Source organism: Bos indicus x Bos taurus, chromosome 10 (assembly GCF_003369695.1).
Source record: "Bos indicus x Bos taurus breed Angus x Brahman F1 hybrid chromosome 10, Bos_hybrid_MaternalHap_v2.0, whole genome shotgun sequence".
NCBI classification, from domain to species: domain Eukaryota; kingdom Metazoa; phylum Chordata; class Mammalia; order Artiodactyla; family Bovidae; genus Bos; species Bos indicus x Bos taurus.
Window position 1 is genome coordinate 6,592,421 of NC_040085.1, and position 17,063 is coordinate 6,609,483.

At 48.3% G+C, this 17,063-nt stretch overlaps 1 protein-coding gene across 9 annotated transcripts in view; it reads right to left on the reverse strand.

Moving 5' to 3' along the window:
• The window catches only part of MEGF11 (multiple EGF like domains 11), a 393,087-nt gene that overhangs the window by 79,035 nt on the left and 296,989 nt on the right, over nt 1-17,063 (reverse strand). For all 9 annotated transcript variants that reach the window (XM_027553015.1, XM_027553014.1, XM_027553016.1 and 6 more), the window contains exons 6-8: nt 10,766-11,012; nt 9,464-9,584; nt 2,829-2,965 (exon numbers count right to left, since the gene is read on the reverse strand). In XM_027553015.1, coding sequence (XP_027408816.1) covers nt 2,829-2,965; nt 9,464-9,584; nt 10,766-11,012 — 505 coding nt within the window. The remainder of the gene's footprint in view (nt 1-2,828; nt 2,966-9,463; nt 9,585-10,765; nt 11,013-17,063) is intronic.

Here is a 17,063-nt window from a genome sequence, read left to right on the forward strand (position 1 = left end):
AATAATTAAACCTCACCATGTGTTTGAGGATTAAATGAGATAACGCGTATAAACATTTAGAAAGGTGCCCCATGAATGGTAAGCGCTCAATAAGCAGTGTTAGTTCTTATTATTACTCTTGTTAATACTGTTTTCTGTAGTTCTCCTAACAGAGCCCTTTTGGCATGAAAAGCCTCAAAGGGAAGACTTCCAAAATGTTAACAATGGAGTGGACTTACGGAATTACAAATGCTTTAATGAGTATGTTTTTCCATTTTCAGGTTTTCTATTTATCTTCTACAATAATCAGAGCAGAGGGGAGCCATAAAAGATGTTGGGGAAAAAAAATACAGCCTTAGCCTCTTTATTAAATCTTGGTGAGTCCTGAGTTGGAAGCAGTGTTCTTCATCACAGCACCCAGATTGTCTTCCTGCAAGTCTTGCTGCATTTTAGCCCATCTGAAGCCTCAGGGAGGGAAAGAACAGCGGAAGAGGGAAGAGAGAAGGGGATGCGTGGAGAAGACACGGGAGGTAGAAGAGAGGAAGGAAGAGGGGAATACGGTGGAAGGGGTGAGGATGGAAACCGAGGCAGGCGCAGAGGACACAGTGCAGGTAAGAATTGGACACTGCCAGCCCGTGCTGCCTCACAGTGGGTTTCCCCGGGAGTCACTCAGGTTGCCTCTCCTGGATGTCTCAGGCCATCAGGGAAGAGACCCCAGCCTGGAGACACCTCCTGCTCCCTCCCCTCTGGCAGGATTGAGCAGAGAGAGTCCTGGAGTGTGAGCTCCCTTCTCTGAAAGGGCATGTCTCCACCCCATGTCATATTTACAAAGTGACACTCCGTAGCCCCAGAAAAAGAATCTGGAAATGAAATATTGACAACCTAATCCATTTACATAATCAGCCTTTTTTTTCCTACCCACAATTTAAACAACTTATTTATTTAGAGATCAAGCAACGACTGCTAATGAATTTTACACAAAGCACACTAATAACGGGGCCTGTGGAACAGAAGGGTAATCACATCAGGAATTAGTTTTCTACTTAAACATCCTTCCTTTGCAACATATCAATCTAATGTGTCCGATATTACCATTAACAACCAGATACATTGCTCAATTAAATTACAAAATGAGCTGCAAAACCCTCGTTACGTTTCATGTTTAATTTGCACTGGATTCTGCCTATCCGGGGAGGCCTGCGTTATTATACCCACTCAACTTTAATATGCTTGCAACGATGTGGGGTGGGTTCATGCAGCTGTCACTTACAAAATAAATGGAGGCAATTTTACAAAATATTAAACACCAGGCAGCCCGTTTAGGTGGGAAACCCAAATGCTACTGGGCCCTCTTTTTGAATTCTTCGGGAGTTGATGGGCAAAGCTTGCCAGAGGACATTAAGGTCTGAGGGGCTTTTTATCTGTCTCAGGTTCATAGGCTGGGTCCCGACCAGAGGGATTAGGGTTATTTCTCCATTTGGTACATCTTGGCGGTGGAAATGGAGAGCGCAGATGAGGTTGGGTCTCCTGGTGTGGAATCTAGCCGGCTGGAGCTATCAACCTGCTTGTCTCCAATGGTGAATGGGTTTTGTTGGCCATCATGTGCAAGTGGCAAGGGGTCCTGTTTTGGTTCCAGGGTCTTCCAGTTCCTTCCCCTGTGGCTCAACCTGCACATTTTCTCACTGGGAGAGACAGAGGGGATGGGGAGGTGGGTGCAGCACATCAGTCCTGCCTCCTTTTCTTCCCTCAGAGACGCAGACTCCAGCAGAGGTCAGAGCGGGATGAGTCCTCTGATGCCACGCCCCACATTCTACACCAGGGATGCTCACGAGATGAACACTAGCTCACCAAGAGCTCAGATCTGGCTTAAAAGGCTCCAGGCTAGGGTAAAAAAGCTTCAGGATGAAAATGGAAAATCTCTTTTCTGGGTATCACTAGGATTTGGGGCTGACTCCAGTGAGAGTTGGAGGAACCCCACTATGTTGGTCAGAGCCAGAAGGACTCATTGGTTAATTCAGCCCTGACTCCTGCTTCCTGATGTTACCTGGGCAGGGGAGGCAGAGTAACAAAATCCAGGTGAAACATGGATCCCACAGAAGCAGACAAGGGGTGTGAGAGTTTCCTTTCTACTGCCCATCTCTCTGCTCAAAGAGACAGATGTAGTTCAGACTGAGAGGGAAGAGATTCACCTGGATTCTGTGGACAAATGTCCTCCACCAAATCTGAATTCACTCACCATCAGACACCCTGGCTGTCATTTCTCCTTCTCCCAGAGCACCTTCCCTATCATCATGAAATCCCTCTTGCCATGGGAAACACATAACTCCGGTAACCCTCCCATTATGTATTTTACGGGTTATCCACTTGGCAAGGTTAGTTTGATTCCAGAACATTGGCGCCCTTGTTCAGTCTGCTCTTAGGCCACAGGCCTTCAGAGGATGCAAACTGATGTCAGTATCCTTTTGACAGAACTCATATCAGGAATAAAAATCTACTTCTAAAAAGAATAGTGCAAAATGTGTGAACTGAGAGTGCACACTCAACTTCTTTGATTATCGGTGCTGCTGCCTCCCTCCAGGAGGGTAGCAAGTAGAGGGTGGTAGTAGGTGCCCACCTCTTTCCCCAGGTGAGTCAATGCAAATTCCAGGCTTGGGTCACTGGGCTGGGGGAAGGTAGGTGCCCTCAGCAGGCTGAGGGCCAGGAAGGATGGATTGGCAGGAGGACTCAGAATGCTTTGTGAGAAAGAAACAGGAAAGCTGGCAGGTTGGTAAACCTGACCTGTTGTCTGCAAGGCTGCCGTGAAAATGAGTAACATGACCAGTAAGGATGATAGCCAATAGCATCCTTACCTGTCTCCCATGTAGCCGGCTGTGCAGTGGCACTGCCCAGTCACGTGGTCACACTGCCCTCCATGGTGGCAAGGACAGTCCTGGCTGCAGTTCTGGCCGAACGTCCCCGGTGGGCAGGGCTGGGCACACACTGCTCCCTGAAACACAGGAGGGAAGACCTGCGGAGGTGGTTCTTCTGAGATGCAATCCTGAGGCCACCTTCTTCTAGAAGTAGCACGGTTGCTACAGCCCAAGGGACCACCCCTATCCCTTAGTGGGACCTTCTCCCCAATCACAGAAGCACAGAAAGTTGGACACCATGACTCCAAAGCCACACTTTAGAGAGGGGCAGACTGAGACCAGTTTGCTTATCCAATCATTCAGCACATATCTAATGAGTGCCTGTTGTATACCAGACCCTGCACTAGACTCTAGGGATATAAAAATACAGGTAAGATTCGATTCCTGTCCTTCCAACCTACTGGGGAGAGAGAGACAAGAAAACATAACTAGGTGCCCTCACACTGGTACATGAGAAAGTGCTGAGCAAAAAAGAAAGCAGAGATGTGATTAAACACAGTGGTGTGGAGACATACATTTATCTCTACTTCTTTCCCAAACCCAGCTACCAGAAGAGTAAAGGGGAGCAGGAGGAACATATAAACCTACAAGGAGAAAATGAAGGGGAGAGGGGGCCATAGAGGACAAGAGATGTCACGCGGTGGAAGATGGACTAGCAGATAGAGGAATAGGATCTGCTGGAGTTTCTGCTTTCTCAGCAATGACAAGTGCCTGCAAAGGGAGCGTCGGAAGACAAAGCTCAGTAAAGCTCAGGAATCAGAGATACCAGGGGCCTCTGAGGGTCAAGGTGCTGGTGTGCTGAAACAGGAGGAGTGTTTAGAAGTTTATAAAAGAGGGAATTAGATTCCAGATTTTTACCCCCATTTCAAACAGCCTTCCCAAGACCAGCAGTTTACTTTTAGGGAGGCTGACCCATGAAGGCTTCAGACACAAGGACACCAAGCACAGCTAAGGGGTGGGGACCATCAGAAATGGGGATCTTGTGGGATCTGCCTGCATAACAGTCAGACCCTCTGCTCTCTCCCCCTGCTCGGCCCCTAGGATTCTAGTGACCAGGCTCTACTCCCTCTTGCAGGGTTCTGGAGGATTTCTTCCTGGGAACACTGAGAGGTCAAACGGAAAGACCTACAGATACTGATATTTAAGGCTCCTATCAGTCAACAAGCCTGGCACCTCTCCTGTCCCTCAGGCTTCCAGCCAGCTTTTTCCAAGGATTACGGTAAAACATGAACAGGAGACCAGGAATCAGCAGATACTTGAAATGAGGCTCTAATGAATTGTGAGATGGTGGTAAAGCATGTTTTGGAGAAATATGGATTGAAACACCAGAAGAAACACCTAAAAGATTTGAATCTGGTATCTTTCAGGAGTAGGACCTGTCAGGGGGTGGGAAAGAGGACTATTTTCCCTTCCTTCCAGTAGTAGCCTTGTGGTATGAGATACTGTATATAATTTTAAAATTATACATATGACTCTTTGGTCTTTATCAAACAGGAATCTAAACTTACTTTTGTCTCCTGCTGCCCTTCTAGCCTCTCCCACACCAGAGATGGTCATTTCTCTTATGGAGATCAAGGATTCTCCCATAATTAATTAATCAATTAGTTCAACACACAATTATTATGCACCGATAATTGCCAACCCCGAGGAAGCTAGTTTAGTCAGGAAAATCCTGCTGACCAGAGTCATCTATCAATATCATCCAATTTACTTGTAATGAATTAAGCAGTAGGCCTTTTAACTCAGATTTCTCCCCTACATGTAAGTCAGATAGTGTGGGGCTGAGAAGTGGGGCTGGGAGGGGCAGAGATGGACGACTGAGTGGTAGAGGCAGTAGCCGAGGATGGTGAAATGAGTGTGTATGTGAGGAGAGGGGCAGGGAAAAGCTACTCAGATGAGGGGTCCCTCTTCTTCCTGGAGGTGGTGGGGGTGGTACTTTGGGCCTGCTTTTCTCACTGTGCCCCACAAGTTCTAGGGATTCTTGAGGAAGGGAGGAGTCTTTATGGCCAGTTCTCTGCAATCCTGGGCTGGATGAGGACACTTTGACCATTAAGGGGGCTGTGTTTATATCTCCTACATCCTCATCATGGAGCACAGTGGAGCCCTCCTATACTTACACACACACACACACACACACACACACACACACACACCCCATCCATCTACCCATCCATCCATCCTGTAGACCACAGACTCCCTTTCTCTTCAGAGTTTCTGAGACATGATCAGGGTTTCCTGAAGAGACCAATAGAAACGGTTGCTTCCTTTCAAGAATTCCTGGGGAAATCGAGCATCCTTGAGCCTTTTCTGGATGGGACGGCGAGCACCTCTGTCAGCCCCTGCTCAGTATTCCCCACCCACCGCTTGGTCCTCCTCAGGCTCGAGCTCCTGGGGCTGGAAGAATCTGCTACCTTGGAAGGGCTGCTGCCTGATAGGGTGGGAAGAACACTGGGCTCAAAGTCAGGACTTGGGCTCAAACCCCAGGTCTATCTCCTTCCAGACGGCCGAGCGAGGACAAGTCATGTGATAGCTCTGAGCCGCAGTTTCCTCATCTCTAAAATGAGAGTGGTAACCCCCAGTGTTCCACGTGGTTGTAAAGATTCAGTGGGATCAGAGATAGGAAGGAACCTTCATTAAATTAGAGATGAGTGGGCCCTTCATTAATATTCAACCCAAGCAGACCCCTGATGAGGTGGAGGCGGTAGGAGCCCATATCACCTGGGACAGGGAAGAGTGGGGGAGAACCACATAATCGATCGGTCACTGCTGGTTAGAAGAATAGCTTTTTGGGGAGAGATGGGGGAGAGAGCAGACAGGAGAGTATCAGTCTAAAAGAGGGCTGTGATCTTACGGTTTCTTTCCTGCTATTATGAACTGAATCATGTCCCCCAGGTTCACGTATCCTAACTCCCAGCACCTTAGAATATGACTGTGGCTGGAGACAGGGCCATTGGAGAGGCAATAAAGTTAAAGTGAGGTCATCAGGGTGGCTCCTAGTCCAATATGACTGATGTCTTCATTGGGAGAAGAGATTAGTATACAGACAGGGCAGAGGGAAGGCCACGTGGAGACACAGGGAGAAGACCACAAGCTACAAGCCAGGGGCTGAAGCCTTAGCAGGAACCAATGCTGTCAACACCTTGGTCTCAGACTTCTGGCCTCCCGAGCTGTGAGAAAATACATTTGTTGTCGAAGCCCCCCAGTGTGTGCTACTCTGTCATGGCAGCCCTAACACACCGGCCCTATAGTCAGCTGCGTGTATGTCTCCTAGAGCCGCGGGACCTCGGGCTGTGTGGCATTTAGAAGGTGGGGGAGATGCAGTGAGGCAAGAGTCCTATTCCTCAGGACTGGATGGGCCAAATGGTTCTGTCCTAATCTGGAAACCAGCTGCACATAAAGAAGACCATGGACAAAAGGAGCAGAAGAAAGGAGGGGGCCAAGACGGTGAAGGACTTGAGGTTAAGCCAATAACACAACGCAGCCTCTCCAGCATCTAATGATCACTGCTGTCCCGGGTGGCATGGATGCCCTCAGGGGAAAGTGAACAGTGGTTGGCTTGGGTGCTATGGAAATGATCCAGGCTATACAGGTCAGGCTTGGGGCTCCATGAATAAAACTTCCCAAACCTGAGCTTCTAGGATTTTACAAATACCTCTGTTTGCTCCTCCATGAGGACTGGTTCTCTTTCCCAGCTCTTGGGGCCTGTTGTTTCCTGAGTGTATATGTGTGTGCATGCACATGCATGTATCCAGCCTCCACCATCAGACTGGGAATGCCTAAGGCAGGTGATCATATCTCCTACCTCCGATCCATCTGCACTTCTCACTCACAGTGAACTCCTCACACCTGGGACTCCTCCTCTGAAAGGTCTCAAAGCCCAGAAATCAAGAGGAAATAGCCACCTAGGCTCTTTGCAGAGGCCCTCTGGGAACGGGCTTACCACAACTGGGCAAGAGTCGTGTCCTGTGGGCATACACCGGGTTGCCCATACACCTGTGGGCATACCCCTACTGGCTAGGGGTCCTGAGGAAGGGGCCCCGGGGGCCAGGGTTCCAGGCAGCTCCTCTCCAGGTCTGCATGAAGCCTTGGTTCTTTGGGGACCTGCTCTGTGTGTGAGCAATCGTACTCTTTAGATCTCTGAGTGTGGCTAAAGCCATGTGGGGCTGGCAGGCAAATGAGGCAGTGGAGGATAATAAAGGGAGGACCGCTCTGCCCTGCACCGTCCCCTTGGCCCCAGCCCTCTCCCCTCCCCTAGGAGGGGCCTCAGGCCCCAGGAGCAGCTTCTTTACACTGTGACTGTGTGCATGAGGGGTGTTAATGATTCATACAAATCTGCAAGTTAAATGCTCTGTCAAAAATAGAAATGCAATTGTCTACAATAAAATTAAAAACACCAAGTTCCTAAATCCAAAGGCTGCTATTGACAGAGTTTCCTGTCTGAAGGAACAAACCTCTCACTGTGTTGGGAGGGGAAAAAAATTATCTGTGTTGGTTTCCTCCCCGCCGCCCTCTTCAATCAGCAGCCTCCATCAGTCTCCAGTCTCTCTAGAGAGGACTTTACAGGTACAGGTCTGCCTGTGGCCTGTTCTCCCCCTACCGCATCCTGATCTGACCTCACTGCCTGCTGCTGGGTCTCTGGGGACCCAGCCTGTGAGTGATGGGATTCTAGAAGTTGGCTGGAGATGAGAGGGCCTTTACAGAGAGTGGTCCAGGGTGGGAGAAACGGGCAGGTGTGGGAGAGTCCGGAGCCACTTCGCTCTCCTCAGAAGAGATAGAGACACACGGGCACCAAGAGTTTGGATTCAGGAGTCAAGACACCTGCATTGCGGCTCCACCTCCCTCTTCTCCAACTGTGTGGCCTTGGCCAGGTCACTTAGCCACTCTGGGCCTCAGCTGCCTCATCTGAGAAAGGAAGGTATTGTCAGACCGGTGGTATTCAAGCCTCTTAAAGCTGGGAGGTCCTGTTTTTATGTGAAATCTTACCTAGGACCTCTTAGTAGATTAAAATGGAGACGTGGGGGTGTGTGGGTCCCAGAGCCCCAGTTGTTAGGCTACTTGCGCCCACCTTCACCTCCAAGAAACCCTCGGGTTCTGTGAAACACAGAAGAAAATCCTATAATCTGGATTGATTTTTTCTACATGCAGATCTGAAGACAGGGTCGGCTGCTTCAGAATCATCAGGGGAGCTTATTAAAAAAAGAGAGAGAGAGAGATCCCAGGCCCAGGACGGTCTACAGTGGAGTCTGGGAATCTCTATTAACCCCACCCCACCCCCATCCACTGCAACTCTGGTGCGCAGCCAGGTTGGGACAAGGCTGGACCATATGATCCCCCAGGTTTTCCCCTGCTCTAAAGAACTCCGGCCAATCTGCCTGCGTCACAGGCCCTGTGGCCATTCCTCCTGCTGCTCCCCCGCCTCGACCTTGCGTTCACAGCCTCCCGAAATATCCTGCTCCTGCTCCACAGCCCTATCCCTTCCTGGCTGCACAAAGCCCCGGCCCCAAGGGAGGCAGCCGACTGTGTCCCTGAGCTTCCCTGAAACGGGAAGGTCAGCCTCGGTGACTTGCTGCTTCTGAGGGGCTTGGGATTGTGGAGGGTGGGGACACTGACAGGGGGAACAGGCTGGCATAAGGGAGGCTGTGCTTGCCTGTGGCATCCAGGGACATAGACAATGAATGACAGGAGAGCATTTCAGTGTTTGCAGGGCACCTGGGGCCTGCACTGCCCTCATCTGAGCCTTCTGCCAACATGCCGCTCTGAAGCGCGGGGCTGACCATTTTTATGCCAGTTGGTTTTCGTTTTGGCCCCGCCACATGGTGTATGGGATCTTAGTTTCCCGACCAGGGATCAGACCCTCCCTCCCTGAAGTGGAAGTGTGGAGTTTTAACCACTGGTCCACCAGGGAAGCCCCTGATTTTATCCCTGATTTAGGGAAGCAGAGACTAGAATGATCGAGGGCTTTTTTTTTCAGGGCTAACACTATGTGAAGCCTGGATTCAGGCCTGTGATTTGATAAATCCCATCCCTCTTTCCCCAGACAAGAGACCTAGACTGGTGGAGGCTACCTCAGAATCACCTGGAGCCCACGTTAAGATACAGATCCCGGGGCCCACAGAATCAGAATATCTGTGTGCATCTGTGAGTATAGGGGTTGGAGGCTGGGAATCTGAAGTTCTATAAAGGCAGGGGGGCCATGCCTGCTCTCTCCCTTCCCCTGCACCACCTCCATCCTTACACCAGGGCCTTTTCACCACATCTCAGAGCCATGGCAGCTCAAATGAGTATGCTAAAAGACAGAGACAACTTATCAGAAGAATTCAACTCCTTCGCACACAAGGGACCACAGGTTTAGAAAGGTTAGGGAACTTGCTTCAGATCACACAGCATTTAGATACGAGCCCCGGCAGTCAAAGCTGTGTCCATGGCCTCCCGGCAGTGTCTAATGATCCCCATGACCATAAAGAGGATGGAGGCTATTCAGGATGGGAGAGGAATTTAGCTCTCCAGGGTGCATGTGAATGAGGGATGCTCAGACCTCTTACAGAGCCCCACCCCGATTCTGCAGGTCCACCTACCGTCCAGCCTGGAGGGCAGGCACACTCGCCAGTGATGTGGTGGCAGGTACCCCCGTTCTGGCAGGGGCAGCGCAGCTCACAGTGAGCCCCATGGCTCCCAGGTGGGCAAAGCTCCTCGCAGCTGCATAGAGAAGCAGAGGTGTGAGAGGCAGCAGCATGCAAAGCCAGTCCCAAGACTCCTGGGCTCTCTAGAAGTTAGCGAGTTCCTGGTCAGGATGAACTATACAAGGCACAAGGCCAGGAGGGGAAAGAGGGACTCAGACAGTGTCCTTGGAGGCTGTGTGCTTGGGTCAGTATGGGGGATGACTTAAGGGCTTTCGGTATAAAGAAGAGGGCTCTTCTGGGGTGGGAAAGCAGAGGAAATCTTCCTTAAGAGGGAGGCATTTTACTTGAGTCTTGAAGGTAAAGTTAGTTTCACTGGGAGAAGGGGAGGAGGCCAAGCCAGGCAGAAGGAACAGCACAAGCAAAGGCCATGAGATATAGCCATGAGAATCTGCCTAGATTCTGAAAGAGAGAATGTGGGCAGGCTTCCACTCCCTTCCAGGCTCTGGAAGGCTCTCAGCACCCCCATAAGCTTCTCTAGAAGGACTGGGCACTGCTGAGATGCAGGGGAGGGTCTGCCTGTGGTCTTGGTCTTGGGCCTTAGCTCAATGCCTTGGCCCTGGAGCTGGTCAGACATGGGGGCAGGAGGCACCCTCCATCAGAGATGTATCTGTGGCCAGATTGCTTGGGTGCTCCCACAGGATCTAAGGCTGTTGAGGTGGCCACTGAGCCTTTGATAGGGTGGTGAGGAGAATGTCAATCTTGCCTCTGAGGGGTCACAACTATCCTGTCCATGCAGACTCCCTCTCCTGAAAACTGGATGAGGGGAAAAGGCAGGGGAAGAGGACCAGGCACAGTAATCTCCCCAAATCTAAGCATGATATCTGCCCAGGGCCCTCACCCCCTCTGTCTCAAATGGCCTAGAAGGCTCAGTAATGGCACTTGGATTATGATCAGAAGAGAATTCCAAGCCAAAATCTGGAGCCCAGATCAGGAAGGGTCTCCTAGAAGAAGGTTTAGCCAGCTGTTCCCACCATGAGAGCATCCATCCACGAGTCCTCCAAGCCAGTTCCAGGCACCCTGGGCCCTGGACAGCAGGGATCTGAGACCTGTGTGGGTGAGGCCTGGGAGTTCAGCCTCTGCAGGACTTGGGGCCAGAGTGCAGATTTTACAGCCAGAGCTTTCTTGATCCTTCACGTGTTTCCCCGTCTTACCCTCCCAGCCACCCCTTTGCATGTGTCCCGCCTGGGCTTTACTCACTAGACACCGGTGTAGCCGGGTGCGCAGAGGCACTCGCCCGTTTGGGGGTCGCAGCTGGCTCCGTGGCGGCACTGGCACAGCAGCTGGCAGCCCTTGCCATGGGTGCCTGGCGCGCAGAGCTCCTCACAGCGCCAGCCTCGGAAGCCAGCAGCACACACGCAGGCGCCTGTGATGGGGTTGCACAGGGCCCCATTCTGGCACTGGCACCGGTTGCTGCAATGGGGGCCCCAGTGGTCGCTATCACAGCCTGTAAGAGAGGAGTGGGTCAGGGCAGAAGGATCCCCGTGGATTCTCCTGGATAGGGGCTGGGACCAGCCTTCCCATCTCTGCATCAATCTTCCCTGGACAAGAGGCAGCAAGGGGGTTCTGGTGGGAGCGTTCACCAATAACCTCCATCAGCTGGTCATCAACCTCTACCCCCATCCCCTAAAGAATCAAACAAGCTCAGAAGCTTCTTTTCTCAATGCATCTCTTAGTCAGGGTCATTCCAATCCAGCCAAGACTGGTCAATCCAGTCTCCCAAACCCTTCTTCTGTACTGGAACTCTGAAACCATAAGCTATTTAACCTTTGCCAAACTCTACTTGGTTGGCTCTCTCCTCCTCTCAGCCAGGCCTTTTCTCTTCCAGTCTGCCTCCCCTCTTCTCTGTGACTCTACTCGCCTTCTTGGTGCTGTCCCAGCCCAGCTCCCATCTCTCTCTTTCCATCTCTTCCTGAAACATTACTTTGTCTCACGGCTTGCATCTCACTTTCTGTGAACAGGTCTCCACACTCCCTGCCCCTCCCTGGGCTCCACTCCCCGTCACCCTTCCCATCTCCCTTGCACACTGTGTCTCCCTACCAGTAATGCTGACACCCCCTGTTTCCTTCATCTTCAGTTCAATCTCATTATTTTCTAAGCAGCTAACTTCAGAAGGGGCAGGAACAAGAAATGTTTCCCTGGGAGGTGACAGACAGCCTTGAAGATCTTTATGTGTAATTAAACGTTTCACAGAGTGATAGCTGAGCCAGCTTTGCAGAAATTCATACTCTGTGGCTGTGGAGAGGGGCTGAATGGCAGTCTTCAGGTAGGCTGCCAAGCCTGCTACCACTTCCTAGCCTGACCCTCACCTGACGCATACAAGACACACAACAAGATGTCCTCAACTCTAACCTCATTCTCTCAAATCCTGGATTAGGGGTGCATGTGGAGTTAAGGCAAGGACAGGCATAAATAATGTACTAGGAGATGTTCAGTGGAGAAAAACACTGCTCCCAGCTAAGGAATCAGGCAACTTCCTAGAAGAGACGGCACCTGAAGTGAACCATAAAAGATGTCTCACTTGTCTATCAGAGTGACCAAAATGTGCTGTGTTACCATGGAAAATCCCTCATTCTGAGAAATCTCTCAGTGCTGGGCAGACTGGAATGGCTAGAGTCCCTACTGCCTAAAGATAAGGAGATGATTAATGGACCTTGTGCTCCAGTGATTCTAGGGTTTAGACACTCAGAAAGAAAAGGGGGCAGGCAAATGGGATTGGGGAAGGTGTCCCAGGGGCAGGCTCAGGATGAGCAAACAGACAGTGGTACCCAAGTGTTGGATACAGACAAAAGCACAAGGTTCCAGTGAAGCCAATGAGTACACGGGCTCTTTGGGAACCACAAGGGTGATGGAGAATCACTTTAGCAGCCCCACCAATCCTCCTGCATTACCTCCCACTTGCTAACCAAAGTCAAGTGGTCAGAGTCATGGAAACTGTCCATCACTTTAGTAGATGGAACCACCTCGGCCTGGAATCCCAGTCACCCTATCTTGCCTCATGCCTTTTTCATTGTGCCCCCAATGCACATACAAGCTGAGCTGCCAAATTCTGAGTAGGCCTCACTCTGCATTTTCCACTTGGTACTACAGTGAGTGAGGCAAAAACCAAGTCCAATAGCCAAAGCAGTCTTGAGAAAGAAGAAAGCATAACACTTTCTAATTTCAAGCAAAGCTATAGTAACACAGATAGTATGACACCGGTGTAAAGACAGAAAAAGAGCCCAGAAGAAACCCATGCAGACATAGTCAGTTAACTCACAACAAAGGGGCCAAGAATATACAGTGGGGAAAGGGCAGTCTCCTCAATACATGGTGTTGAAAAAACTGGACAGCCACACCCAAAAGAATGAAACTGGACCTCTATCTTACACCATATGTACAAATCAACTCAAAATGGATTAGAGACTTGAATGTAGGACCAGAACCAGAGAACTCCTAAAGACAGCATAGGTAATAATCTCCTTGGTATTGGTCTCAGCAATGATTTTTTGGAGTTGACACTAAAAGCAAAGGCAACTGGAGCAAAATCAACAAGTGGAACTACATTAAACTATAAAGCTTCTATGCAGCAAAGGAAACCAACACAGTGAAAAGGCAAACTACCAATGGGAGAAAACATTTGCAAATTACATATCTGATAAGGGGTTAACATCTGAAATATATAAAGAACTTTTACAACTAAGTGGCAAAATAAATAAAAACTCAACCCCAAGCAATCTGATTAAAAAAATGGAGAGAGGATCTGAATAAACATTTTTACAAAGAAAACATGCAGATGACCAACAGGTACTTGAATAGGTGCTCGTAATTATCAGGGAAATGCAAATCAAAACTACACTAAGATATTACTTCACACCTGGTAGGTTAGCTACTATCCAAAAGATAAGAAATAGCAAGTGTTTGCAAAGATGTGGAGAAAAAGAAACTTTTGCGCATTGCTGATGGAATGTAAGCTGGTACAGCCACTATAGAAGACGGTATGGAGGTTGCCCAAAAACTCAAAAATAGAACTACCATACAATCCAGCAATTCTACTCCTGGGTATGTATCTGAAAGAAATGAAAACACTAACTTGAAAAGATGTCTGCACCCCCATGATCATTGCAGCGTTCTTCACACAAGCCAAGATACAGAAGCAACCTAGATGTTCATCAATGGATGAATGGATAAAGAAAATGTGTATACACACACACACACACATATACACACACATATGTGTACACCCACACACATACGGAACAATATTATTCAGCCACAAAAAAGAAGGAAATCTTGCTATTTGTGACAATGTGTGTAGACATTGAGGGCATTATGCTAAGTGAAATAAGTCAGACAGAGAAAGACAAATACCATACACTCTCACTTATCTGTGGAGTCTAAAAAGCAATGAACAAAAATAGAGCTCATAGATACAGAGAACAGTTTGGTGGTTGTCAAAGGTAAGTAGCAGGTGAAAGGGGCAAGGTAGTCAAAAGGTACCAACTTCCAGTTGTAAGATAAGTAAGTTCATGGGATGTAGCATATAGCATGGTGACTATAGTTAATAATTTTGCATTGTATATTTGAGAGTTGCTAAAAGAGAAGATCTTGAAAGTTCCTATCAAAAGAAAAAAATTTATAACTACATGCGATGTTAACTACGCCTACAGTGGTGATTATTTCACAATATATTCAAACGTCGAATCATTCTGCTGTGACCTGAAACTAATATAAAGGTATATGTCAGTTATATCTCAATAAAAAACCGAGTACAGTTATCATTACGAGATGCACTCACACTGTAAGAGGCGCACAGGACAGAGAGTTGGGGAGCACGCAGCAGTCGTGTGTCTCCTGCGTCACCTTCTCTCTGGAACATCTACTCAGTGAATGGAAAGACTAGCAGAATTACCTAGTGTATCATTTCTCTATCTCTTTTTGTTGCCAAGCACATATAGCTAAATTTGCATGAGTTTAACATACACATGATGTGATTCCATTGTAGTAATAATAACCACCACATTTTAAATGCTCACTTGTGACACTTAAAACGGTGTGAATTAGATTTTATTATTTCTCCATCTTACAGATGAGGAAATAAAGGGTCAGGGAAATTATGTGATTGCCCGAGGTTATAGTCAAGGGTAGGCCAGGTCACTGCCCTCATACCTTGGCTCTGTATTGGACTGCTGGAGTCCAGAGCCAGCGAGTCCTTGGTGCATCCCAGGGCAGACTTATCAGACATGTCACTTATCAGAGGAGACCTCCACTCACTGTGTCACAACCAAAACCCAGTAAGAAGTAAAACTGTGCCTCTGACGAGGGATCTGGGTATCGTCATGAAGACCATGAACTAGCACTTGAGTGCTTTCATTCTTTTACTTGTTCATTCAACCAATATTCACCAAACACCTACTAGGGTCAGAAAGTGTCCCACCCTCTTGGAGTTACAATCGAGTGGGGACACAGTCTCGGGAGCAGCATTTATTGAAAGTGTCATGATAAGGGCAGTTCAGGGCATTAGAGAAGAACATGGAAACGCAATTCCATTAAGCCTGATCTGGGTTCTCAGATCACAGATTGGGGTGTGTGAGTGTGTGTGTGCATGCATATATGCTGTATTTATATGTGTGTATGTATGTTTAATGTGGCTCCAAATAATAAAAAAAAAAGAAGCAAGAGCTCTATTGACAGTAGAAGCCCATGAAATAAATAGAAAATATCTGTAGACTGACAAAGCAAAGTAACTCGGAGTCACTACATAAGAGCGAATAACCCCTCACGTCCAAATTGACAGGAAGTAGTTCCATTCAATTTAGAATATTCTGATTAAGGAGGCAGGGAAGTGTGTAATCCATTCCATAGACATTCCCTCCAGAGTGATTAAGTGGAAAAAAAAAAGTTAAGGTTCACAGGGATAAGCTTCAGTTATCTTAGAAAATCTACTTAAAAACACCTCATTCCCTACAATGACAGAGAAATGAGGCAGTAAGTCAATTATCTACCCTGTTGAAGGTGAATAAAAACTATCATCATTAAAATTACAACAGGACTTCGCATTCTTTCACAGACAATCGCAAACTCTTTCCAATTTGGCCTTGGAATGTCACCCCCTCACCGACTGTTTTTCTGTTTCGGTCACAGATGCTCCTTCCTAATTATATTTGGCTTTGGGTGAATTTTTCAAGTGGGTGTATCTTCTCTGGACAGTGAGTGAGGGCTGAGGGGCGCCCGAAAGTCTGTGGCCTGGCTTGTTCTGTTCCTTTAGTCCGGCCAACTCTTGCCCTTCTTAGCCTGCGCCTCCCCAGCTGACCCCTCTGTGCTGTGGGGCCCAGGTCTGGGTGCTCCCCCGCCCCCACAAGGGGAGGGACTACATCTCTCTCTCAACCTCTGACCTTCAGCACAGACATACTTTCAAATTTCTAACAACACTTGAAGGAGCAGCGAATACATGCCAGGCCATAAGATAAACGCATAAAGTAAAATTTCTCAGTTCTCAAAACAGGAGACTTCCCTGATGGTCCAGTGGTTAAGACTTTCTTGCAAAGCTGGGGACGCAGGTTTGATCCCTGATTGGAGAACTAAGATCCTACATTGCTGAGGAGCAGCTAAGCCCCAACTACTGAGCCCACACGCTCTGGAACCCATGTGCCACAACTAGAGAGTCTGCACTGCAGTGAAGATCCCGCATGCCGAACCTAAGACCCAACACAGTCAAATGAATAAATAAACATAGAAGAAGAACAGGAGCCTACAAATCAGTAAAATAACATTCAAAATATTCTCACAATCCCTTTATAGCTAGTGCTATTCATAGCCCCATTTTGCAGATTAGGAAACAGAGGCCAGGAAGGTGAACAATCTTGTTCAAGGTCACAAAGCTGGGGAGTGACTAGGTGTCTGAGCTCTAATCCCTGCTGTCCTGCTGGGCATGGCCTGGTGTTGATGGAAGAGGGGACGTGGGATGTCGGTGGCCAGCCTGGGCTTAGATGACCACCATGGATGACTCACAGGAAGATGTGAGAACAGAGGCTTATTTTCCACAAGGGTCTTATCCAGGAACTGGTTCAGGTGGGAGTGGTGGTCATAAGGCCCAGGTTTCTCATGACTGGCCCTATTTCCTGTAATTTTATTCTCTTCAGATGATTTATTTCTTCTGAACTTTTTCTATTGTCATATAACATGTATAACATACATTTAGCCATTTGAATCATTTTTAAATGTACAGTCAATTCAGTAGCATTAATGACACTCATGGTGTTAAGCAGCTATCACCGCTATTTCCAAAACTTTGCCATCACCCTCAACTGGAACTCTGGAACCATGAAGCAATAACTCCACATCCCCTCCTCCCATCTGGCAACTTCTAATCTACCTTCTGCCTCTATGAATTTGCTTCAACTAGATATTTCACATAAATGGAATCATACAAAATTAGTCCTTTGTGTCTGGTGTCTATCATTGAGCATACCGTTTTCAAGGTTGTTCCACAGTGTAGCCTGCACCTGTATTTCATTCC